Source organism: Ambystoma mexicanum, chromosome 10 (genome assembly GCF_040938575.1).
Source record: "Ambystoma mexicanum isolate Mex_15411 chromosome 10, UKY_AmexF1_1, whole genome shotgun sequence".
In the NCBI taxonomy this organism is placed as follows: Eukaryota; Metazoa; Chordata; class Amphibia; order Caudata; family Ambystomatidae; genus Ambystoma; species Ambystoma mexicanum.
Genome location: NC_090932.1, coordinates 1640479524 through 1640506468, shown reverse-complemented (window position 1 = coordinate 1640506468; position 26945 = coordinate 1640479524). Strand labels below are relative to the sequence as shown.

Below are 26945 nucleotides of genomic sequence, written 5' to 3'. Positions count from 1 at the left end.
AGTGTGGTAGCACCAATAACGACAGCGTTGGTGTTATGGTATGTGGAATCTATACACCCATTGGGAATGTTTTTACCAATAGTTAATATATCCACTACTGAAAGCCTGGTTAATGTGATTACTGGTACCTTGTCCCCAATGGAAGAGAGCGATAGAGAAGGGTATGGGAACAATACGCTGTTACTGATTATGAATGACGCATGCAATTCTAAAGAAAAATAATTGCTGGGTATGTGCCCATTTACCGCAGCATGCTGGGAAAGTAATAGGTTGGTATGTACAGCCATTACCATTAAGTTCTGCATGTAGTGCATCTTTAAGTGCAATGTTCTATGGGAAATGGAACAAGAGTGGTACGGGTCAATTGGACAGAACAAACATGAATGAGTTTGAGGAAATAATTATGAGGCCTGTGGGTTATTCCATATTCCATAAAGCGCGAGTGATGATCCCAGAACCTACGAGAAAAAGTTTGCGAAAAATAACACGACAAAATAGACGAGATAGATTGTCCCCATCAGTTAAAACATCTATGGTGACGTTTCGTGTAAGAACAGACGGGAAAAAAGATGAAGTTCCCCCTTCTTACACGGTGAATTATAACCCGAGAACTGTCCCTTTTTGTCTAAAAAAGAAAGGCTCCTATTCAGTAGGAACATTTACTGGATGCATGAATACAGTGGTATTAAAATGGGAAATGGAACCAGTATATGTGGGAGATCTGGAGAGAAAGCATATCCTTGGTTGCCCAGAAACTGGGGAGGTACATGTTACCTAGGTCTACTGTTCTTGGGAGTGTTCCTCTTAGAAACAGCAGACATGGCCAGACTATCCAGATCTAGAACCAAAAGGAGTCGCGAAGGTGTTCGCTAGACTGACTTGGCAAAATGATTCATTCCATTCTTGTTCCAGATAGTGAACTCCTATAACATAAGGCAGCTGTCCAGAATACTAAAAGATACCATAAACACAAAGACAGATATACTATTTAACATGACGTTGGAAGAAAAAGGAATCCGGTCAATGATGCTGCAAAATAGAATGGCTCTCGATGTAATCCTGGTTGATCGTGGGGGAATTTGCAAGATTGTGGGATCAGCGTGCTGTGTATTTGTAGATGACTATTCCCCTACGATTTTTGAAACAATAAAGAAAATACATGTCCTAAGCTCCGAACTCCCTACTGGAGAAGGGGGCTGGGGAATAGAGTCCTGGTTTTGGGGAATACTGCGTTCTTGGGGATGGAAGTTGATCTCGATATTAGTAGGGGTGTTTGGAATATTCATAACGTGCTGTTGTTGCATACACTGCCTACCGTTAGTTTGCAATGAGGTAACTGAGGGATGTACGAAGGGATGTATGCATATGATAACAAAAAGAAAACAAACTTATGGCCGGGATGACACACACATGAAATAAAAACAGAAAGAATTAATGGCTATAGATATTAATGAAGATGATGATGCTTATAATAGCATGCAAGATTCCGACATAAGTGCTTCGGACTTATCGTCATCAGAGGAGGATACAATAGATGAATGAGATGTATGGCATACGGCCAAAGGAGGGTTTGTCAGTCTAGAAAATGGATACCTCTCATGATTGACAAACGTATTCTGGTGGCCGAAGGCCAACCGTCTCATGCAAGATACGATAGAAATACAGGTTTCCGAGTTTACCAATGAACGGCCATTTTTATTTATTTACATTTATATAGCGCGCAAGCAGCCCAGGGGCATTGAGGCGCTGTTACTTGCACTAAACTTAGTTACATGGTACAGGCAGGATAGTGATTGTTGACATATTGTGAATGTAACGGGGAAGCATAATGTTACAGATATTGCTTTTGGTCATATAGTACAGTATACATGAAGGTGAACATGCTGGTGTGTCAGGTCTTATGTGAAGAGGGCAGTCTTCAGCGTTTTGCGGAAGGTGGTGAGGGAGGCCTCGCCACGGATAGTGGGTGGCGGGGCATTCCAGTGAGAGGGCGCGAGGTAAGGGAAGCTGAATACGCCCGCTCTTGCTTTTCACTAGTGGCACCGAGAGCATGTTGGTGTACGGTGATCTTGTTGGTCTGGTGGAAGAGACTGGGTGTATCCTTTGTGAGAGGTATGCAGGAGCAGTGAGGTGGATGCACTTGTGGGTCAGTGTCAGGGCTTTGAATAAGATCCTTTCTTTTATTGGGAGCCAGTGGTCTGGTTTTCTGGCCTCAATGTGTTCTCTTTTTGCAATGCCTTGGGCTGCCCGGAGCGCGTTGTTCTGTATTACTTGTAATCTCTCAAGTTTTTGTTGGAGGTTCCTAGAAAGAGTACATTGCAGTAGTCTAGCCTAGAGCCGGTGATGGCTCTGGCTATGTTGGTGCAGTTCTCTTTGGAGAGAAAGGGTCTGACTGCATTGATAAGTTTGGCATGATATGCAGCTGCAGAGGCTATTGCATTGATTTGTCTGTCCATGGATAGGCCGGAATCTAGGTAAACTCCGAGTTTTGACAGTTGGAAACTGGAATTTTGATGGAGTCAATGGTGAAGTGGCTGAATTGGACATCTAGTTTTTTTAGGGTGTCGGGAGAACCTACCAGGAGGAGTTCCGTCTTGTCAGAGTTGAGGCATAGGCCGTTGTCTGCCATCCAGGCTTGGATGGTGTTGTAGAGGTTGTTGAGGGTCAGGGAGTCAGTGTTGTAGTTGCCTGTGAGAGTGAGGAGGATCTGTGTGTCGGCGTAATTGGTGTAGGAGATGCCCATGGCTTCGAGGATGAGGAAGAGGGGGCGTGTAAAGATGTTGTATAGCGTGGGGGGGAGGCAGGAGCCTTGGGGCACCCCACAGAGTATAATGGTTGGTGAGGCGGCGGATAGGTCCGAGAATACTTGCATGGATCTGTCTTGTAGGAAGCTGTGGCTTCTGGGGAGAATTTGGCGGTGGTGGAGAGGTGGTGGCATAGGACGCCATGATCCACGAGATCAAAGGCCGCTGAGAGGTCAAGGAGTAGGAGAAGTGCTGGTTTACCCAAGTCTCTTGCATCGTCCATCTGGTTTTTCAAGTCAAGTAGGGCTGTTTCGGTTCCGTGTCTGGGGCGGAAGCCAGATTGGCGGAGTCCAAGGAGTTTGTTCTCTTCAATGAAGTGTTGGACCTGCACGTAGGTTGCTTTGTCCAGTATTTTAAGGAGGGAGGGGACAGTGGTGATGGGTCTGTAGTTGTTGGGGGAGGTGGGATCGAGCGATGGCTTTTTTAGAAGAGGGCGGACCCAAGCTTCCTTGAGGGAGGCAGGGACTTTTCCTGTGGTGAAGGAGGCATTTACAAAGGCTGTTAGGAAGGGAGCTAGCGTTTCCGCGCAGTCTTTGATAATAGAGGCTGGGCATGCATCACCTTTGCAGTTCGAGGGTTTGATGTTCCTCATTATGTTGATGATGTCTTTTTCCTGAATGGGTTTGAAGGAGAAGGGTAGGGGGGGAATCAGGGACAGGCGGTGGGACTGGGATGTGTTTGTTCGGTAGGGCTTGTTTAGTGGCTAGTATTTTACTTTTGAGGAGACTTAGTTTGTATTGCATGGCCTTTTGTATTTCATCACACCAGTCTTTGTCTTTGGCGAAATTCTGGGGGGCGGGGGTGGGTGTCTCGCGCTCTCTGAAAATGGCTAATATTTCTTTAGTGCTAGATTGGGCTTCCGAGATTCTTGATTCAAAGGATTTGGCCTTGGCTTGGGTGATTGCCTTTTTGTATTTGGTGGAGAGGGCTTTAAAGATCATCTTATCTTTTTCGGAGTGGGATTTTTGCCACTGTGTGAGTGCGGCTTTTTTCTCGTTGCGGAGTGCGAAGAGGTCAGGTGTGAACCAAGAGTTGGAGTGGGTAGTGGGTTTGGTTTTGCGAGGTTTGAGCGGGGCAATGGCGTTGATAGCTCCTTTGATGGCAGTATCATAGGTTGATGCGAATGTTTCGGGGTCTGAGGAGAAAGGTGGTCTCAAGGCTGGACCTTGGAGGAAGGGCAGTAGTCTCTCCTTAGTGAGTTGGCGGGAGCTTCTGGCGAGGCAGGGAGGGAGTGGTTGAGGTGAAGGGGTAGCTGGGGAGCTAGTGGTGAGGATGCTAAAGGTGATGATGTGGTGGTCAGACCATGGGGTGGGAGTGTTTCCTGTGATGGGTGGACAGTTGTCCTGTGCTATCCAGTCAAGTGTTCTGCCCTGGGTGTGAGTTGAGCTAAGTATGGTGTTCTTGTAGCCTAGAGCCTTAAGGGCAGAGTCAAGGGATTTTGCTGCTACGTCCTTACTGTCCCGATGTAACAAGGATCGCCATTTTGTTTTCTAACAATTGCTCATTGCTTTCTGTTCAAATTGCTTTGCAGCACATTTTCTGCTTGCACTGCTCGACTGTTAATATTGTTGTCTGAACGTGAAAGGACAAGGCCGCAAGGCTAATAAGAGTTCATTGAAACACAACGTAGGCAGCGCCGGGAAGGAATGGCCGGCTCCCTCCCGAATGTAGCCTTGAAGCAGAGCCGTAGGGCATTTAATCATTTCACAGCTGCCAGCCAGTCTCGTTAGATGGTAGAATATGTTAGAATAAAGCAGCTAAAGGCTTGAATTATGCTCTTCTTACGGCCCCCCTTTACTGAGCCCTGTAGAGCGTGTCGGCTCCCAGGACACGAATAGCACCTCATAGATAGCAAGGTCTGGAATGTGACTCCTCCCCGTATGTAGCTTGCTTCCAAGAACAAAAGCACTGTGTTCTATTCAACAAGTAAAAGATGTCTCCGCACTTGCACAATTGCATATTGTTACTAGAATAGATATTTGAAGGTGTCATATTCGTTGAATCATCAAACCGAGTTCAAAGAAACCCAATAAAGGGGGCTGTTAAACATGTCACAGCTGATTGTATGATATGCATTTTGTATATATGTAACTGATGTACGTAATTCGCTCTCTTGCGTCCCTCGAGGTCTAGAGATACACGTCACGGGGCGTGAGACCGAGTTGGCCAACTGAAACTATTTGCTTTGCAATAAACCCTAGCTTTGGGAATACAACCTCGTGTCTGGCGTATCTATCGTGTGTGGTGACTTGCCTTGTTTCCATAGACGTGAGGGACCCGGAGGGGCCCCTTTCAAGCCCATGCATGCTAAAAGGGGATTTTAACATGCTCGATGCACAACATGCAGAATTATGGAAACCAAAGTTTTAAAAAAATTACAGGACTACATAAATACATAAGTAGGATGCGTGAAGTATGGAGAGAATGACGGGGAAATCGCAAAATGAAGCAAAGCATTAGTGTATTCTTGCATAGGCTAGCAATATCTAAATTAGCATTACCTGACAGAAATCGCTGACAATGAAGAAAGGAAGACTTTGCAGCATCCCTTGTTTGGGATGGAGCCATGCCTGTATCCAGTGACCAAGCCTAGAGTATAAAAACCACTGCCTGGCACCGGATTGGGAGGAGTGAGGAACGGTTGAGGGACAGAAGAGACCGTTCAGGCATGTGGGGTGAAATAGCCCCAGATGCCATAACTAAAAGGGCAGAGTCATTGGGGGACATGCCCCTAAGTAAAAGGCCTCCCCTGAAATAATGTGGAACATAAGGCCCATGGAATCAAAGCCTAAAAGGAAAGACAATACTAATGAGGCGATCTGCCTTCCATGAAGAAAGCAAAAGACACGTGGAAATCAAATGTTTGACAAATTCTTGAAGAGCTGTACTAATATTTCCATGAAACAGCAGTCCACAGAATCTCAAGGGAAAAATGACAAGATTATGTCTCGAGCAGCTGCCGTAAAATGAAGTTTCTCATGTGTGAACCAAAGAAAATGTCCTTTTGTGTTTCCTCCAAAATGACAATCTGCAAAATAAAATGTTCACCCAAGCCACTGAAAATGTAATTATGATGCCCTCATTTAACCACTGTATGCAGGGGACAGCTTTGTAGTGACACTTCTACATGCCACAAAATTGGTGGCTGATGTAATTGGTGGCTGTTTGTTAAATGTTAAAATGGTAATGTTAAATGTATTTGTACGGCGCACTGTCACCAACGGAGTTGGTCCCCAGGCGCTCTGGCGGATCTGTAAACGATAAGGTGGGATGGGTTAGTAAGGTGAAGAGGGAGTAGGATAGTGAGAGAGTGGTGTTCTGTTGGCAGCTTCAACTCGATATACAGCGGGTGCTGAGCTTTGGTGCGGGTATTGGATCGGTGTCAGTCCGCATGTGCGGTTGATGTGGCTTATGTGTTGTTGCAGTGTTGTGAAGTGCGTGCGGCTTGTTGTGCAAGAGATAGTTGTGTGAGTTTTTTGAGTGAGAGAAGTATGCATATGGTTTGAGCTTATTTTGGTTAGTGGGTTACCTGACTTTTAACATGCTAACATTCACAGTTTGTCTAAGTGTAGCACTTGCTGACCTTAACAATCCTATCTAGATGCGACTCAGGCTAATGTTCACAATTCTAAGTGTGGCACATGCTAACATTCACAATCCTATCTAGCTGCGACGCAAGCCAATATTCACAATTCTTCTAATTGTTCTAATTTGACATTAAATAATACATTTATAAATAGCTTATTGATGCACACCGGCCTGGTTCCTAGTCCATTGTGACACTGGGTGTTGGTGGAGGTTGGGTGCGAGAAGGGTTGGAGGCCTTATCAAAAAAGGACCTGAAATAGAAAATCCAAAGCGTTTTGTTGTGCGCCACTCATTGCAGGGGAAGGAGATCGCTGACTTGCCCGTGTAATAGATCGTGAAAGGCAGCAGAGTTCTTTGCCATCCTCATTTCTGTAAAGAATAAACTTGTTATCCTAGCAAGATAGACCCTTGGCCTTACTTCCCTAGAGGGGTGTAATTTACTCTGGTGACAGCGTGATTAGGGGTAACCTTATAATTAGGGATACCCCTGTAGGTTGGGCTACCCTTACACCAGCATAGCCAATGCTTTGGGGGATCCTGCGAGTCCTAGGGTTGCAGACCCCAATGACGATTGCTGTAACCAAGACGCCTAAATATGGTGTTGCACAATCCTTTGCATACAAGCTATCCCATTCATCCGTCACCTCGGCAAGGCACAACTGCAGGTAATGTAGCTTGCTAGCATTGAAATAGGGTCACTGCCTAGACTCTAGGCCCTAGAGAGAAGATTCCTGTCTGAAATGTTTGGCCCTTGTAAAACATAATACATTCCAGCCAATGCTGGAGGTTTTCTTGCAGCTGGAACAAGATTGATCTTTAACTCCTGCTCCCTTTGGTGGGGTGCACCTCGTTGGCGCCTCAAGGTCCAGAGTCCACTATGGACTGGTAGTAATCTGTGCCACAGGGGAACCTCCTGGTTAGAGAGGGAAAGGTAAAGGCTTCAGGAGGGAAACTGCTCAACCAGAGCCACTAACAATGGAAGGGTTTATTCAGACACGCCGTAAGCCTAGTGACTGGATAGAAGAGTTCCTCGGACATGTAGGAAGAATCCGCCAAAACTCTGCTGACCGCTAAGGTGGGTGGTACTGATCCAACGAGGATGGTCCCTACAGCACAGAGAATATGCCTACCTCCCAGGTGCAACATGGCCGCCGAGGCAGCGGCGAAGGCTGCGGTCACCCGCATCACCGGTTCATGTCCCAGTACATGGCCATCAGGAGGGAAAATGGAGGGCGAGGAGGCCCCAAAGCAGCCCTCCAAGGTTTACGATCAGCCAATGGACATCTCCTCCTCCACGGACCGACAACCAAGCATCTGTCCATACAGTCCACGAGAAGGACGGCGGCGCAGGGCCTAGCACTCCCATCATTGCTTGCACAGCCGATGGACATATCCATGGACATCCTGTCAACTCTTCCACACCCTACCGACCGAGATCCAGCAAAGTTTGCCTACAACACCGGCACCTGTTGTACCGTAGGCCCCTGACCAGCCTCCATGTAAGAAGATGAAGCGTCACCCGACTCATCAGCCTCCTTCAACACATTGGGACACGACTCCACTAGCGAATCCGGACACAGACCCCTGGACGCCGCTCATAGAGGCTTTCCACCAGATGAGGTGTAATCATTCACTCGATCTCCAGGGCCTCCGAGCTGTTCCAGCTGGTGCCAGAGGAAACTAAAAGGCAGAGCTTTCTACATCAGCGAGTGGAGGCCAAGAGGAAGACCATCATGTCTGTACACTTTTTGGACGACATTTGGGAGGAAGTCCTGGCCCTCATGAAAAACCCATGCATGGCTCCAACCAAACGAGGCAGGTTGGAGAAGAAATACAGGGTGCCGGACTCCACACCCAAGTGCTTGAGGTCATAACTGTCACCGGACTCAGTAGTATTGGCAGCCGGAAGGAAACATTCAGCCAATCCGACCTCTGCATAATCAGTCCTCCCGGACAACGAGGGGAAGAAGATGGACACCATGGGAAAACATCTACACAGCGCCATCCACGATCAAAGCGGCTAATGCTCTGGCGATCTTGTCCCGATAAGACTGGGAGCTTTGGTACAAGCTTGGCCCTATCCTGGAATTCCTTCCCGACGACAGGAAAACAGAGGCTCTCGCCCTCTTCCAAGAAGGGGAGGTGGCATTGGACCATGCCATTACAGTGGCAGTGGACACAGCTGACACTGGCTTCCGACAGATGGGAAACTGTTTGCCTTCATCGGCAGGAATGGTTGAAGGCCACTAACCTTTGTCAGGACTTTTCATACAAAGGCGCTGGACATGCCTTTCGATGGCGAAAAAATCTGTTCGGGATGGAAGTAGATGCATCCCTTCAAGCCTTGAAAACTGAGACGGTACGTTCCCATGGCACTCTGCAGCAGCATCGCCCGTCTTTTTGCTCCTCCAGGGGTTTACCCCGGCAGCAGATCATCCAAGGAGACTCCACGTCGTACAGGCAACCTCCCCGATCCTCCATGCAGGAAGCCAACAGGAGTCGATCCCAGGCCTACGGTAGCAGAGGTCCGTGTCGCTGTCGTCCACAGGGTTGAGCGCCAGCGCCCAAGCAAGCCTGATCCAGCCAAGACGTTGTGCCCACACTCATGCACCCCGGTGGAAGGCCGGCTGACCAGGTTCGTCAGCAAGTGGAAGATCACCACTGACTGATGGGTGTTGGATGCTCTCGCCCATGGACACACCTTCGAGTTCCAATGCAGGTGCCCCCGTATTCCACCAGTTCCCCGTCTGGAGAAGCACATCCAACCATCTCATGGAAAGGGGCGATGGAGCTAGTTCCCCAACGCTCTGGGGCTCTGGTGTCTATTCCAGATACTTTCCAGTCAGAAAGAAGACTGGGGGTGGGAGCCCCATCCTGGACCTACACCGTCTGAACAAGTACTTGGAAGTTCCAGAAATTAAGGATGGTCACGTTGCAACATGTGCTCTGCCAACTGGAGTAAGGTGACTTCTTGACGTAGTTGGACCTAGAGGATGTGAAGTTCCATGTTCCCATCCACAGGAAACATCAGAAGTTCCTACGATTCGTGATACAAGGCCAACACTACTAGTTAAAGACCCTACCTTTTGGCTCAAAGTCGGCCCCAAAGGTGTTCACAAAATGCCTTGCCCCAGTGGCGGCCCACATGCATCTGCAGGGCATACACATATACCCGTACCTGGACGATTGGCTGATATGCGCCAGCTCCCGGAAACTGGCCGACGAGCACAAAAAGCAGGCCGTCCAGCAGCTGATGGAGCTGGGGTTCTCCATAACCTAGCCGAAGTCCTGCTTAACGCCATCGCAGGATACGCTTTTCCACGGCGCCAGACTCCACACACTGGCTTGCCTGGCACCCCCCTCAGAGAGTGTAGAGGCCATTCAAGGGAAGGTTCAGTGACTCCTCGGCGAAGAAGGCCATGGTTTGGGCCATCAACTAGTTTCTGGGCATGATGTCCTGCATCTACCTCATCCATCTCTGCAGGTTGCAGATGCGACCCCTACAGAAATTCTTGGATGCATGTTGGGTACAAGTGTCTGGGAATTTTGCATACAATATCCCCTCAACAAGCAGTTTATGCGGGTGATAGTGGTGGGGGGTGCGCTCCCACATCGCCCAGGGTATCGGATTTCAAACCCTGCCATGCCAGGAGACGGTCATCATGGACGCCTCTCTGGAAGATTGGTGAGCTCACACCAGATGCCCACATGCCAGAGGTCTGTGGCTTATGGAGGAAAAGGATCTGCACATCAACATCTTGTAGCTACGGGCAGTGTTCTGGGCCCTCAAGTCTTTCCTACTGTGTGAGATGCAAGGTGGTGAGGATCTTCAAGGACAACACCATGTTCTACATAAGGAAGCAAAGGGGCATGCGATCCCCAGCGCTCTCATAGGATGCTCGGGGCTTGTGGCATTGGGCCATTGGATAGGGGATGTTCCTCGTACTTTTCCACCTGGAAGTAGGGGGGGAGAAAGGGAGAAAAAAAACACTTCTTGTGGCCATCACCTTAGCCAGATGAGTGGGTGAAATCCAGGCCCTGTTCTGCAAGCAGCTGTATCTGACTTTCCACGAATCTAGGGTGGTGCTGCGTATGCACCCCACTTTCATGCTGAAGGTCCAGTCGGAATTTCACCTCAACAAGCCTTTGTCGCCGGTGGAGAGGACCTTGCATTAGCTGGACATTGCTAATGCCTTCAAGGTCTACGTGGCACGCATGAAGAGTTTTCTATAGACTTCACAGTTGTTTGTGAACTTTGGACCTGTGACCCATGGGAAGGCCTTGTACAAGGCTTCCATCTCAAGATGGCTCTCCAGCTGCCTCGTGCACGGTCATCGACTGGCTAATCGGCCACTGCCGGGCCGTCGGAGAAATCACTCCGCCAAAGCCATTGCTGCAACGATGGTGTTCCTTTCTGGTGTGCCCCTGCTCGAAATCTGCAGGGCTGCAACGTGGAGGTCCACACACATCTTCACGAAGTTCTACTGTGTCAACAGGGATTCTAAGGAGTCGTCCAGAATTGGCCAAGCAATGCTACGCAACCTCTTCGCTTGGGGTGAGTCTGTTCCAGGGGTAAGTGTTAATTGAGTCTGAGACTTGCCACCTCCCATGGTTGTGTAATGTGCACTGCTGTGTATTCGGTTTTCATGAGCATGTGAATCCATGCCAGACCCAATGCTGGAGAATGTTTAAGTTACTAACCTGTAACTATTGTTCTCCAGCATGGGCCTGGCATGGATTCACATGCAAACCCTCCCTCCAGCCCCTCTGTGGCTCTTCTTGGTCATACTGCCACTTTATATGCGTACCAGATCTGAAGATGGCTGCCAGACGAGGTGCTTAAAGAGAGGGCACTCATTGGATGGGGTAGTATAACCCAGAGGACAGGGATTGGTTTAGAGGAGAAATACAGTTGTGAAAGTGAAACTTTTTTTTATTTTTATTTTTTATTGAGGATTGCAATCCTGACAGGGAAAATTCATGAGCACGTGAATCCATGCTGGAGAACAATAGTTACAGGTAAGTAAAAACCTTTTTTTTTTTTCTTTTTTTTTAACGATGCAAGCTTTCTTATTAATGTCAGAGCCAAGGTCCGGACCCCCATTTTATGTTTGTTTGAATATTGTTGCTCAATTCTGTAATAAGACAGTACATGACTGAATGAACCCCTGCGTGAGGATAGTAAACGGATTTGCTGTAGGTAAATGGCTAGGGTGGACCTAAGCATTCTATCCCTCTGGTCTGCGATGGCCAATATCTCTTTCTTTTTTTGTCTGGAATCTTTACAGGCTGAAGCCCCTGGACGTGGAGTTCATGAAGGCCCTGCATGGAAAAGTGAACATTGTCCCGGTTATTGCCAAGGCGGATACTCTGACGCTGAAGGAGCGGGAAAGGCTGAAGCGGCGGGTGAGTCTGGCAGCAGTGCCCCCCACATTGCCGGCCTTGGGTGGTTCTCATTGATTAAGCCACTCCCTGGGCAATAACGCACCAGCCAACCCCATTCTGCATGTCTGCTTACTCTTAAGCTTGATCCAGTGGCTTCACTGGATCATGAAGCCTAATGTAAACTCTTCCTGCTGTTCTCGAAAGTCCTCTGATGTGCGCAGAGTTGGTGGCCAAAGACTGTTCGGGTGTCTCTCCTCCCCGCCCCCCCCCTGAGGCCACTGTTGCTTCTTTTTCTTTGCTATTAAAATGGACCTTCGTAAGATCACACGTGTTTATATTTCTACCACTGAAAAATATTGTTTTAAGGAAAGTTGTACTTGTGCTTGCTCGTGCATAGCGACCATGGAGCGAGCCTGGCGGCGCCTTTAATCTTTCTGCTGGAAATGTATCATTTCGGGCATAGTTATTCCTGGGCTGCAAACTGTGCATAAATAAGTGTAAAAATGGATGCAAAACACATGCTCCAGCTCTCACAATATTTACTGTGGTGAAATCGGAAGCCTGGTCTGTGCGGGGTGCAGCGGCCATTGAACTCCACTCTGCGGAACACAGGCTCGCGCCACTCCTTGAATTGTTCTAACTGAGCTGCCAGCAGAGGTCTTGTGAGAGGGCCAGTGTCCTGGGGCTGTAACACAGTGTTTGCAATGTCTTTCTGCCCCAGCAATGCGGGCCGCTCCCCCTCGCCGCGGGCCGCAGAATGGCACTCCCTGCTGGCCCCTCGGAATCTTTAGCTTGGCTTTGCTCCATCACCGAGCAGTGGGGTGCCTGGAGGGCCGAGAGAAACAATTACAACAGTGTGGTTCCATTCCAAGTGACCCCCTCTTATTGAGGGCACCTCCCTGCTAGGGCTACCATTAAGGATGGCCTTTCGCCCGGCTCAGTGTTCTGAATGAAGGCTCTCTACACACTCGTCCGTCGAGAGTGCTTACCTTCCCTTGTTCACACACCTTCAAACTCCTACGTACTTTATCGCAATCTTTCACACTCGCCTTTTTGTCAATTTGGTTTGAAATGTGCCAGAACGATTCTTACGTTTAATAGCAACTAGGGTGCTTTCAATGCTGGACTATCTTTGCAGAGATTATGGAGTGCTAAAGTACAGATCCGGCAGAGAGCATTCATGTTCGGGTGTATAGCGCTTACATGCTGCCTTCCAGCTGCTCCTGGGCGCTTTGAGACACCCCAACATTCTACATATGAAGGAGGGGCAAGGATTCCACAGGTGCAGGAAACCAGGCGAGCACTAGAACACTAAAGTTCGGACGCCCCTGAAGAACCTGGGCAGGAGATGTTTCCACCGCCCTCCTACGAGGGATGTGAAACCATCCATCCTCGTGCTAGTCTAGGGTTTCAAACGCAGGATGAGACCGAACTCTCTTTACTGCTAGCTATGGAGGTGGGGGTGAGGGGGAGGGTCCGGGGGGGGAAGAAAGGCTGGCGCATTGCACAGGTAGCTAGTTCCAGATAGGCACCTCCAAGAGAATACACTACACTGCGATAGTAACACATTAGGACACCCAGAGTAACTAGCAGTTCAAATGAGTACTTGGGTTTAAGCTTAGTACATAGTAAAAGCACCGTGCATGTGTGTAAGACCAGTAACCTTGCCACTCCTAAGCTGAAGTTCAACACCTCTAGACCTATGGATTGGGGAGAAAAGGGGAACCAGAGACTGCAATGTATTTCCATAGTCCTAACTAAGCTGGACAACCGCTACTGCATGTTATGTTACCGCAGTAGAGGTCCTACGGCACCTAGCCTTGTCCGATGAATGGGGCATGTACTACATATGGCACCTGAAGGGAGAAGAGGATGGTGGGAGGGGGTGTTAATCACTTTTCCAACTGTGCCCGAGGGCATCAGACTGCAGTGCCAGACAGCCTAGTCTCATGCCCATGATGAGGGTTGATACAGTGCAACCACAGCAGGAGAGTATGGTAGAGGTTTAATACAATATATTCAGTATTAAATCCTAGAAACATGCTAACATTCTAGCCTTTTCTGGAACTCTCAAAAGACCCAAGTGGACCCAGGATAAAATGGCACTGTTCCAGTAATGACCTTTTAAGTCCTTTTAGTGGAGTGTTCAGAGTTGGTAAAGGTTCCCAGACCAATCGGCGGCAATGGGGCAAAGTCTCTGTTTTATATCACAGGCGCAGAAAAGGAAGAGGTCCACGACGAGAGAAGGATTCACGCCAATAGAAGTAGATGACCTGAAGTGGAGGGGACCTACCCCACTCCTGCACACAGGAGACTCCTAATAGTACATCGGAAGAATAACCAGGACCCGGGGAAACTACTCATGGTGCCATATGCAAAGAACTTCCTTCAAAAGTGGTGAAACAAGCCAGTGAGTGCAAAGCTGCTTTTGTAGAGCCCGATTCAGGATTCCATGACAAGGGTCTTTCACTCTGACCACCAACTACCTAGATGGACCTAAAAAAAGAATCCCCCCCTTCCCAAGGAAGGAGTCTAGAAGACCAAGGAACCCACCTGCCCATGCTAATCTGGGTGGCTGAAAGGGCACAACTGGGCAGCCAACCTGCAGAAAACGGTGCCACAATGGGGGCAACAGTGGAGACTACCAATGATCACCCCCACTAAGAGGAGAGCTGGAGAAGTGGTGTCCGGCTGCTATTCTGGAAGATGTAGGCTCCATAACTCGAGGCCCAGGAGGATTGCACCGGGAAGCCACACGCAGTCCTAGCATGGAACACCTAGCCCAGGCAGATAGGACGACTGGGAAGAGGATGAATAATAGCCCAGGTGGGATGCACAGGGCCCGGCCAGTGAGGAGGACTGGGAAGAGGATGAATAATAGCCCAGGTGGGATGCACAGGGCCCGGCCAGTGAGGAGGACTGGGAAGAGGATGAATAGCCCAGGTGGGATGCATAGGGTCCAGCCAGTGAGATCTGGGAAGAGGATGAATAATGGCGCATGTGGGATGCACAGGGCTGGCCAGTGAGGACGACTGGGAAGAGGATGAATAATAGCCCAGGTGGGATGCACAGGGCCCGGCCAGTGAGGAGGACTGGGAAGAGGATGAATAATAGCCCAGGTGGTTATGCACAGGGCCCGGCCAGTGAGGAGGACTGGGAAGAGGATGAATAATAGCCCAGGTGGGATGCACAGGGCTGGCCAGTGAGGACGACTGGGAAGAGGATGAATAATAGCCCAGGTGGGATGCACAGGGCCCGGCCAGTGAGGAGGACTGGGAAGAGGATGAATAGCCCAGGTGGGATGCACAGGGCCCGGCCAGTGAGGAGGACTGGGAAGAGGATGAAGAATAGCCCAGGTGGGATGCACAGGGCCCGGCCAGTGAGGACTGGGAAGAGGATGAATAATAGCCCAGGTGGGATGCACAGAGCCCGGCCAGTGAGGAGGACTGGGAAGAGGATGAATAGCCCAGGTGGGATGCACAGGGCGCGGCCAGTGAGGAGGACTGGGAAGAGGATGAATAATAGCCCAGGTGGGATGCACAGGGCCCGGCCAGTGAGGAGGACTGGGAAGAGGATGAATAATAGCCCAGGTGGGATGCACAGGGCCCGGCCAGTGAGGAGGACTGGGAAGAGGATGAATAATAGCACAGGTGGGATGCACAGGGCCCGGCCAGTGAGGAGGACTGGGAAGAGGATGAATAATAGCACAGGTGGGATGCACAGGGCCCGGCCAGTGAGGAGGACTGGGAAGAGGATGAATAGCCCAGGTGGGATGCACAGGGCCCGGCCAGTGAGGAGGACTGGGAAGAGGATGAATAGCCCAGGTGGGATGCACAGGGCCCGGCCAGTGAGGAGGACTGGGAAGAGGATGAATAATAGCCCAGGTGGGATGCACAGAGCCCGGCCAGTGAGGAGGACTGGGAAGAGGATGAATAGCCCAGGTGGGATGCACAGGGCCCGGCCAGTGAGGAGGACTGGGAAGAGGATGAATAATAGCCCAGGTGGGATGCACAGGGCCCGGCCAGTGAGGAGGACTGGGAAGAGGATGAATAGCCCAGGTGGGATGCACAGGGCCCGGCCAGTGAGGAGGACTGGGAAGAGGATGAATAGCCCAGGTGGGATGCACAGGGCCCGGCCAGTGAGGAGGACTGGGAAGAGGATGAATAATAGCCCAGGTGGGATGCACAGAGCCCGGCCAGTGAGGAGGACTGGGAAGAGGATGAATAGCCCAGGTGGGATGCACAGGGCCCGGCCAGTGAGGAGGACTGGGAAGAGGATGAATAGCCCAGGTGGGATGCACAGGGCCCGGCCAGTGAGCCAGTGAGGACTGTATTTGTATTTGGCCTGTCGGGGGGGAGTGGGTAGTCAGTCCAAGCCTACTATAGAGGGAGCAGGGCCGGGGTCAACATGTGTGTCCAGCAGCCATTATAGGCCTGCCTTGTGTTTCCCAGAAAAATAAAGGGAATAGCCCAAACCAAAACGGCAGTGAGTAGGATCACAATGGCTACCACAGCATTACGTGCAGCTACTAAATCAGTAAAGCAGGCTACACCCCTAGTAAAGCCAAAACTCGCAAACGGCCTACTCCACAACACAAGTTTAGCTTGTAAAACCCCCCTCAGTGCAGGCTTCCCAAAATGGCACATCAGATACTCGACCGTACTTGCTGTGGATTTTGCTCTTAATGTATTCTGCTGCATGCAGGAAACTGACACTTGCATGACATTTACCGTTTTTCCCTCGGGAAGGCGGGCTGTGGACATTGTCCATTTTCACCACAACTAGTGGGCCTGTACTTGATCGTAGTGAAGTCGGGGTTCTATTTCTAAACGTATCCACAATCTGATGTTTTGCTCCTTTCTTTTGGCGTCAGAAGTGGTCATATATGAAGGTCTTTGTCCAAGATGCTGTTTTAATTTCAATCCTTTTTCGTTCGTGTTGTGTAGTGATTGATTGGAGTTGTATACTTTGATTCTAATATTAATATACATTTTCTCACTTTTTAGCAGGGGCAGTGCTTACTTCCTGCTGCTGTGGGGATACGCATATTCCTAATAGACCCAATCCTTCTTTCGGACAAAGAAATCCTGGATTTGCCACAGTTTACTTGTTCCTTTTATTTTCCAATGCGTGGATTCATGATTTTTTTTTTTTCAACTTTGTTTTATTGGCATTTTCATACTATAACAAAAGGGCGCAAAACATTTTCACAAATTGTGCAAGTAACAGGCCCAAACCCCCCCCCCCCACCCACCTCAAACGCACCTCCCCCCCCCCCCAAAAAGGGAAAAATCAAAAAACTTAGTCCTCATAGAAACGTTCTGCTGGGGAGCCACTGTGTAAGCTCCGAGAGTCTGGAGCTCCAGGAAGAGCGAGAGCATTGACTATTAGAAATGGCTGATGAACTACCATCGTCCCCCGGGCCGAGGGCCCTGTCCGCTCCTTGTCCCCCTTGAGGATCAGTGCACACCCTAACCCCATGTCTGCTGTGCCTCGTACCAGTTTGCATGGAAAGAGCTCAAGTTATTGTTCATCATTGCCGTCAGTTTATCCATCAGGTACATGTTTTTTACCTTTTTTAGACAGTCCTCCTTCGATGGGGTCTCCAGGCTCTTCCATTTCTGGGCCAGTGCTACCCTTCCCGCCCTTAGCATTGTCTCCCACATCCTAGGGTATCGGGGAATGTCCGAGTCCTCCGGGGGGAGGCCCAGCAGCGTTTTCAGGGGGTTCTGGGGGAGAAGCTCATCAGAAACTTCGACGATCCAGCCCCTCACCTTCTCCCAGTATGCCTGGGCTTTCGGGCAGTGCCACCACATGTGCCCTCTCGTACCGACCTGGCCACATCCCCTTGGGCATGCGGGGGACACTCCCGTGTACATTTTAGCCAACTTCACTGGATCTCTATGCCACCCCTGTAAAATCTTGAAGTTGTGTTCCATGTCCGCCGTGAATAAGTTCCCATGGAAGGCTATTTTAAATATTCTCGCCCAGGCGTCCTCCGAGATCTCATCCCCCGCTAAGTCATTCCAGAACGAGCGGAACCCCCTTCTCTCCCCTCGGTTAACCGTGTTCAGTAGCTTGTACATCCCTGATACCGCACCCTTCCTGGAGGTTGCCGAGTCCAGGAGCTTCTCGAAGGGGGTCAGCTGTCTTTTCAGGTTCTGGCCCCAGGCCTGGTCACATAGAATTCCCTTCAGGCGGATGTATTCAAATATGGAGAGGGACCCCTGACCGAGGGCGTCCCTCAGTTCCTCATATGGCCGGAATTCTCCTTCTCTGAACATCTGCCCCGCCCACTCCATTCCCATGTCAGACCACGACTGGGCGTTGCGGAACCCCCTGCTTCCCAGTTTGAGGGGGTGACCCCAAAGAGAGGACATCGGTGATGGCCACGATGTTAGGTGTGCCGTCTGGGGACCCTCCCTCCAGATCGTCCAGAGGACTCCCAGGGTTGGGTCCGATTTGAGTCTGTTCGGAATAAACTTGCTAGGGGCCCAAAGGAGGTCTCGAATCTTCAGTGGGTGGGCGTCCATGTCCTCCAGGTATGACCAGTAAGTGCCCATCCCCTCTTTCATATGTTCTAGGAGGACGCGTAGTTGGGCTGCCCGGAAATAGAGTTGAAAGTCTGGTAACCCAAACCCTCCCTCCTCCCTCGGTAAGGTCAGGACCCTATTGGCAGTTCTCGGGGTCTTACCCTGCCATATGAATTCCCGCACCGCATTCTGAAGGGCTCGGACGGTCCGGTCAGGGACTACAGATGGGTGGGCGGTGAAAAGATATAGTAGTCGCGGGAGAATTTTCATTTTCACAGTCATGCGGCCGTACCAAGACAGAATCATTGACCTCCACCTCCTCAAATCTGCAGTGATTCCCGCCACAACGGGATCATAGTTAGCAGGGGCTAGATTGGTTAGGTCCTGAGTAAGGAGGACTCCCAGGTATCGAATGGAGGCCTTTCCCACCGTTATTCCTTCCAGGCTGGCGAGGGCGTCCAAGCCCGGGTCCCGGGTTCTCATAGGGAGCAGGACTGATTTGGACGCGTTGATCTTGAGACCAGAGAAACGCCCGTAGGTAGCCATCAAGGAGAGGAGCGGGGGGAGCGAGGATCTCGGGTCTACTAAGTAAGCCAGGATGTCATCCGCAAACAGGGAGAGCTTAAATTCCACCTCCCCCCTCTTAATCCCCTTAATCTCTGAGTGGGCTCTGACTGCTATGGCTAAAGGTTCCATGGAGAGGATATAGATTAGAGGGGAGAGTGGGCATCCCTGTCTTGTCCCCCGCGACAGGGGGAAGGGCTCCGACAACCCACCATTGACTTGGACCCTGGCCCTCGGGGCCCTATATAAAGCTGCCACCCAATCCCTGATGTGTGGGCCAAAGCCCATTTTTTGGAGGGTAAGTTCCATGAATCTCCACTCCACCCTGTCGAACGCCTTTTCCGAGTCTAGGGACAGGACGCTCGCGTCCAAGTCTGACCTCTGGGCATAGTGCATCAGGTCTATGGTCTTCCGGATGTTGTCTGAGCCCTGTCTCCCCCTAATAAATCCTACCTGGTCGCCATGGACCAGCTTCGGCAAGACCCCCTCCAACCGTCCCCCAAGCACCTTGGCCAAGATCTTCACGTCAACATTCAACAGGGAGATGGGTCGGTAGGAGGAGCAGTCCCTAGGGTCCCTGCCGTCCTTGGGGAGCACCACAATAATTGCCTCCATCATGGAGTCCGGGAGAGACCCCCCCCCTCCAGCACCGCGTTGAACACTTTTACCAAATGGGGGGAGAGGGTCGAGCGGAACCTTTTGTAAAAGTAGACCGAGTACCCGTCCTCGCCCGGGGAAGTGCCCACCTTCATTCCTCCAATCGCACGCTCTACCTCGTCCTCGGTCACCGGGCCCTCCAACCCCTCCGCTCTGGATTGAATTCAGGAACCCCACCATCTCCGCCTCCTCCCCATCGTACTCGGACGAATATAATTTCTCATAGTATCGGCGGAAGGCTTCACCAATGTGGGGTGTGTCGTAGGCTACCTTTCCCACCTCGTTCTTGACCTCTTTCACTAATCGGCTTCTCTGCACCTCCCTCAGTTTCCAAGCCAGAATCCTGTCCGCCCTGTCCCCTTTTTCATAGTACTTTTGTTTGACCAGTTGGAGACTCCTCTCCGTCTTGTGGAGAAGGAGATCCTTCAATTGGAGTCTGTAGCCGTCCAATGCGGTCACCTGCTCGCTGTCTAGGGGAACCGTGGGGAGACCCCCAGGTTGGAGTAGGGCGATTTTCTCCCTGAGGTACCTTTCCTGGCCTTCCCTTTTTTTCTGGGCTCCTATTTTAATCAGGGTTCCCCGTAAGGTTGCCTTAAAGGCGTCCCAGAGGGTATGTTTGCCCAACTCCCCGTTGTCATTAAGCTCAAAGAATTCCGTGATGGCCTCGAGGACCTCCTGGGATAGGACTTCGTCCCTTAACAGGGAGTCGTTGCACTTCCATCTCCCTCTGCGTTCGTGTAGACCTCCCCTTGCTATTGTAGCTCAGATCAAGTCGTGATCAGACCAGGGGACGGGGTCTACCCTGTGGCCCGAGACAAATGGACGTAGGGTCTCGTCTACCAGGATGTAGTCTATCCTGGAGAACGACGTGTGGATGGCTGAGTAATATGTAAAGGAGGGGGAGTCTGTTCTAGGGACGGGGATCGTGTCCAACAGGCCCAATTCTAGGTTTACTTTTTGGAAGGTGTGCGCCATGATCTCATCCGCAGCCCTGGAGGACTGCGGGCCTGCTAGTTTCCTGTCCAGGGTGGGGTCCAGAACCATGTTGAAGTCCCCCCCCCACCGTGCCATAGATGAAATATTTGAGTTTGTCCCCCACCTCCTCCCAGAACTGGGCTTGGCCTTCGTTTGGGGCATAGATGGCTGCTAGGGTCAGTGGGGCCCCCTGCAGGGACCCCCGCACCAGCAGGTAACGGCCCCCCGGGTCTTTCAGCGTGGCTTCTTTCTCAAAGCCCACATGTTTGGCTACCAGAATGGCGACCCCTCTTTTTTTGCACTTGTGGGATGCACTGTGGACCTCGCCAATTCCCCCTCCCCCATTTTGGGCTCCTTCCCCTGTGGCCAGTGAGTCTCTTGAACGAAGAGCAAATCCAGGTGTGCCCTTCTAAATTCCCTGCAGAGCAAGGACCTCTTGGTGGGGGTGTTTAAACCACGGACATTAAGTGAGCCCACTCCCAGGGCGGGCAGCCCGTCAGCCATAGTCACTATTTTTCTCTCTCTCGGTCAACTCCTCCCCTGCGCTCCTCCCCGTGTGCTCGGTTATATCAACTCTGTGTTCCCCTTTTCCCCCCCGCCTCCTCCCCACGGGTGGGCTTATGACAAAACCCCAACTGCCCCCCTTCCCCAAACCGTAACTGAACTTCCCCAACTCCCGTGGTCCCTCCCACCCCCCTCCCCGGCGTCCAGCCAAGTAGTTCTGCCATCCCTGGCTTTTGGCCAAACCACCAGCCTGCCCACCTCGGCCAGGCAATCTGCATTAGAAGCTCATCTCCTTGAGCCCCCTAAGATCCCCCGCGTCTGTGACCTCTCTGCGGACCCCACCTACTTGCAGGTCGTAGGGACGTTGATAGTGGTGAATCCTCTGAGTCTGCGTCCCTCCGACCAGGGCACGCCAGGGTGCCCCCGTGCTCAGTCCTCGGAGTCGTTACGTTCTCCGCCCTTTGAAGGGGAGGGGGTGTTCATTTTCCTGAATTTCCTCGCGCCGGTGCGCTTTCTCCTCTCGCCGGGCGGGTCAGGGCCGCCGGGTCTCCCGTGCTCTGGCCCCGATGGGCCCCTCCGGGGGTTCGTGTCCACTGCGTATTCTTGTATGGCTCCCCTTATGTCCTCTTCCGTGAACAGGGTCGTTCTTTGGCCCATGTATTCGAAAGTCAGGGACAAGGGGTAGCCCCATCTGTAGCGCACTCCCTTTTCCTTGAGCACCTGTGTGAGAGGGCGGCACATCCTGCGCCTGGCCAGCGTGTAGGCGGAGAGCTCTTGGTATATCGAGACTTGTGCGTTGTTATAAGTGATTTCCCTAGCCTTTCTGGCCTCCTCCAACACCTTTGTCTTCTCTGAGTAGTAGTGAAACCGGACCAGAATCGACCGGGGGGCCCCGGCCCTGCCCCCCGCCCTGTGCAGTTGGCTCGGTTGTCATTTCCTCCGTGAACAGGAGAGTAATGATGTCTCGTACTGCTCGGGTGACGTCCCTCTCCGTTTCCCCCTCTATTTCGGGCACCCCAAAGATTCTGAGGTTGTTCCTCCTCTCCCTGTTTTCGAAATCGTCCATCTGTCGGGCCCTCTCCTCGTCCCTCCTCTCCAGGGCCTCCAACCTCATGCTATATTGTATGTCTTGGACTGCTATGGAGGATTGGTTGGATTCGACCTGTAGGAGCCTGTCCTCAATCTTGTCCACCCTCTGGTCCATTTTTTCAAATTTTTGGGCAATGTCGGAGCGCATGTCCCTTATTTCCTGTAGGATCGAGGCAAAGCCCCTTTCCATTGCCGCCGAGGAGGGGGAAGCTTCCCCCGATTGGGCCATGGTTCCTTCGCGGGTTAAGCCTTTGTCACCTCTTACAACCCCCCCGGAAGCGGTATCTCTGCAAGGCTTCCCTCCAGCTCATGTGGTTCTTCCCTGTGTCCTGTCGTCTGGATCCCCGCGGCACCGACAGGGGGCGGGGGGGTCCCCTACTGGCCCGTCCTTCCTTGCTTGGGTTGTGCGCTCCACAGGTGTCCCAAATGGGGTGGCCAAGTCTGGGGGGGCGGGCACACGCCCCACCTGTTCTCAGGCAGGGTCCTCACACCCTTTTCAAGTGCCTCGTGGTCTTCTGGGGCCTCCTCCGGTCTCCTGGATTGGGGGGGGGGATGGTGGATCAAGGGGGCCCAACCTTCCAATCCAAACAAGGGGGGGGGAGGACGTTGTGGCTCGCTCCGTGAGTCCTGGGGGGGGGGCACCTCCGGGCGGGCACACGCCCCCCAACTGCTGGCGGGGGCCTCTCACCCTGGTCACCCCCGCTTCGGGCCTTGCTGTCTCCGGGGGGGGGGGGCCCTGGTCCACAGACCCCACCTTTGGTCCTCTTGCTTTTGGGGTTCCGCCCCGCTCGGGGCGCTCACCTGTGGGGGGGCGAGTCCCCGGCTCCCCTTGCTCTGCTGTGCTGGGCTCCGGTGCTGGTAACCCAAGGGGGGGGGGGGGGGAGGGAGCTGCCCCACTCCTTTCTTTCACTCCCGGAGGGGGGGGCTCCGAGTCCCCGGGGGCACCGCTTCAGGCCCCCGGGTGCCGCCTCCTCCGCTGACCTGGCCTCTGGCGGGCCGTGATCGCCTGCGCTGCCGTCCCCAGGGGGGGGGCGCCCCGCTCCTTCTCTTCACTCTCGGAGGGGGGCGGATGCCGACTCCCCAGGAGCGCTGCTCCGATCCCCCTGATGCCGCCTCCTCACCGCGCAGGCCGCCCCGGCGCTCTTCGTTCTGGTCTGGGCCGCGGGGGGGGAGGGGCGGAGAGGGCCGGCCCACTGCCGCGTCCCCGAAGTCCCGGGGGCCCGGACCTCGGCCGGGTCGTTCCCCGCACCCTGAGGGGGGGGGTGTTGATGGGAGGGGAGTGAAGGCCAGTCGGGCTGGGGTGCCGTGTGCGCCCGGGGTGGGACCGCCTCGCTCGCGGTCCCGAGGCCGCTGCTGTCCTGCTGCGTCTCCCGCTCAGGCGCCACGGGCTTCGTATTCCGGCTCCCCGGCGAGCTCGCGCTCCGTTCTTTCTCTAGTCGGGGGGCCAGGGGGGGCGCCAAGTCGGTCACCCCAGTTGTGCTTGCGGGTGGGTCTCGGGAGGGGGGGTTATGGGGCTCAATCCCCTCGGATACCCGGGCCTCTGCGGGAGCTGTGCACTCAGGCAGCCATTGCCTGTGCGCCCCCTGGTGGCCGGATTCATGATTTTAATTGCTATACAAATTAAGTTACTTGCATTTGAGTCTTAGGGAAGCATTTACATGAAAATTGAAAGCTTGAGCAGGTTCCAAGTATTTAGGGGAACACAAGTGGTACCATCAAACTAGCACCCCACCCCAGAACGAAACCGATAATGCACGAGGTAGCGTCTGTGTGTTTGCATTTTTCTCTATATTGTGGCCAACTGCTGAGTGGGTAGGAGGCCTTGATAGGTCAACATTTGCTGGTCTACATTTTGAGTTTAGGCCTTTTTGGATAGACTGGGTGGCATTTATTTCGAGTGTGCTGCATGCCTCTTTAAGGCTACTAAAAACTACCTGTTGGCCTTGTGGGTGGTGTGCAGGTAGAGGTTTGGGCTTTTGGCCAGGTATTTCATATGGAGTTTGAGGAATGCTACTGGCATCTCAGTGTAACCCGGACTGTTTGCCTTTGAAGGGGGAAGCTGAGCAGGGGGGCCTGTGGGCTTTTGTCCTTGGTCCGACTGCTAAATCCACCTCTGGATGCTCCTGGGAGATGAACACTATCAATGTGTGCAATGTGAGCAGAGATGGAGATCCCTCCTTAGCCCCTATGTCCCCACCACCCCACATTGACTCCTCAGTTCCAAAGTAGAGGTCCCTCTCGCATGTAACCCTTCCCTTTACCAACTGCATTTTTTAGCACTTTTTTTTTTCTCAAAGCACTCCACCTTTTCTAAAGACAACCAGTTGAGAATAGCCAACCTGGAATGCATGCTTCTGCTTCTTCCTTTAAAGGAATAGTGCGCTCAGAAATATTATTGTCCCGAGGGTTCGGGCATGTGTTTTAAAGCGTACGTTGATTGATCGTACAAACATTTCCTATGCACCTTAATGTAGTTTTCCACTTTTGTACACATGCGAAATCAAGCAACAGGGTGTGGCCATTTTGTGATAATCTTATATGTTGCTGCACTAAATCACATCCCCCGCCCCGGAGCCTGACATCACCAAACCCAGTGATATTCTCTGCCTTTCTCTGTGACGTTACTGGGCAGTGTAGATAAACGCGCCCAGTCATCACCTACGTGACGTGATGCAGAACCCGGAAATCGACACACATGGTCTCACAACACAGCGCGTCACAATTTGGAATATAAAACTGTACTTTAAAAGGAAACCGCAAGACTATACAATTTGTAAATACTTTTATTTCACAATAAACGCTCCGAGAACATCCGGCTATTGCCATATTCAATCAAATTGGAATTTATTTTCTTTGCTCTCGATCTGCAAATGTTTATCACGAGTCACACGGTGTTCCTTTTGGGTACACAAGGTGTTCTTTTTGCATAAAAGAAGCTCTTTGGCCGCACAGTGAATTGCAAGGCTTGTGCATCAACTTGGCGCTAGACCACCGTAAAGGATGTTATGTTGCTCCTAATGGTTGGTACCGCGTAAGGGCATATCGGCCCTTGGCGATAGTCCCAAAGAAGAGCCAAATATATCCAGTTATTGACATGTATCTGCAGCTGCCGGTTGAAAAACCCATCAGTTGGTATCTGGAATCGATGACAATTGCAGACTGGCAGGATGTGCCTGTTTGGAAAACATAATAGAGATGTGTCTCAGTAGCCAATCTTTATTACAAGTTATCATTTTACTTATTAATTCGGCATCGAGTTAAAACTAACGATTAGCACAGACGCGAAACAATGTGAACAGAGAGAAAACATGGAAAGTACTACACAATTTGCTTCTGAGTATAGTGCTATGAAGTATGTTCATCTCTAAATGGGATGCGGAAGCTGACGCTACAATTCGAGGTGCACATAGATGACATTTTAATGAAATATTAGCGTTCAACTTGGGGAACAGAGTGGTGGTCTACATGCATCTCGATGCTGGACTGCCCATGTGCCTGGTAGAATGACCAGTACACACAAAGGTTGTACTTGCGTTTCATTGCAATATGCCACACAGAACAAACAAGTACAATGTTACCAAGCAATAACGGTCAGCTAATGATAAGTTGATGCTCGTTCGGGTATAAAATGGTCGAAAGTCAAACTTGCATTATATACGGCATTTCCATTCTCTTGACGTAACACAGACTCTGTTTGCATCAACGATTTTTCATAGACTGAACTTACATGTTCCTTGGTCCAGTTTTGGAATGGAGAACCTTATCATATCTTACGTTATTACACCCCTCCTTTAATTCAATTCCTTTCGCAATGGTCCTTTTCTCTCCAGGTCAAAAACCAATTGAACTGTATATTGTGTGCGAGATGCGTGGGCTATCTCAGCTCGCAAGCAAAAATTCAAAGCTGTTGACCTTCACTCAGAATGAAGATACATTCTTAGTTTGCAACATCTTGGCTCACCACATCCATGAGAACTGGAATTGTGAAGCACAGGAGGAAAAATGTGGGGGCTGTCCTTGCTCTATGTTCGTGGCGCTGCTGAGGGGTAGGGGAAACTTGGCAATGACAGAATGCGCCATACTCCAAAATTGGAGTCGAGGGTACACAAAAGGGACTCAAAGTATGTCTAGCAATAGCCTCACCTCTGCTTATGTCACGGCCTCCTTCCCTTACGTAGCCTAGGTCTTTTGTGACCCTTTTTGTGGGACGAGCAGTTATTCAGCTATTTGGGCAACTGTATGGTAAGGCAACTGCCGAACTGCAAAGTTTCTTTCACACAGTTATCCATCTGGCCGTCCCACGATCAGTTAAGGTCCCACAGTAGCTTGACGAAACTGTGAACTGTGAAAGCACAGCATTGCATTGTATGGCAATCGTAAAAATGGTACTAGTTGGAAAAAAAAGGACAAAGAGGATACATTTTAAAAGACAAATTGGATGCTTTATTTGGACACTTTATAAAAACATTGTTGATCAAAAAAACAGATGGTAATCGTTTGTACCTGGATTTGAACTGTTCCACGAGCTCTGCTTTAGGTGGACATGGCACGTTGGCAATGTTTTGCGGCAATGTATGTGTACTTGGAACAAAATCGCGTGCAATTCTGTGATTATGCAACTCCAAAACATTAATAATTAGATATTTCACAAAATCGAATTCCATTTCCTCATACTGGCTTGACCACCCATTTTTTTATTCTTTTCGTAAAGGCCATAGTGTAGCGAAGCACCTCAAAGTTTCCTGCAGTCCTTGATTGTTCACGGTTTACATTCTCATTATGCGCTAATACCGCTAGTAATGTCCTAAATTTCATCCCTTCAATGCCGAAATGCAATCTCTTTGGC

General features: G+C 51.1%; 1 protein-coding gene across 2 annotated transcripts in view; it reads left to right on the top strand.

Moving 5' to 3' along the window:
• LOC138492705 (septin-2A) overlaps positions 1-26945 on the top strand; it is a 568103-nt gene that overhangs the window by 270164 nt on the left and 270994 nt on the right. For both annotated transcript variants that reach the window (XM_069620052.1, XM_069620053.1), the window contains exon 7: positions 11681-11798. In XM_069620052.1, coding sequence (XP_069476153.1) covers positions 11681-11798 — 118 coding nt within the window. The remainder of the gene's footprint in view (positions 1-11680; positions 11799-26945) is intronic.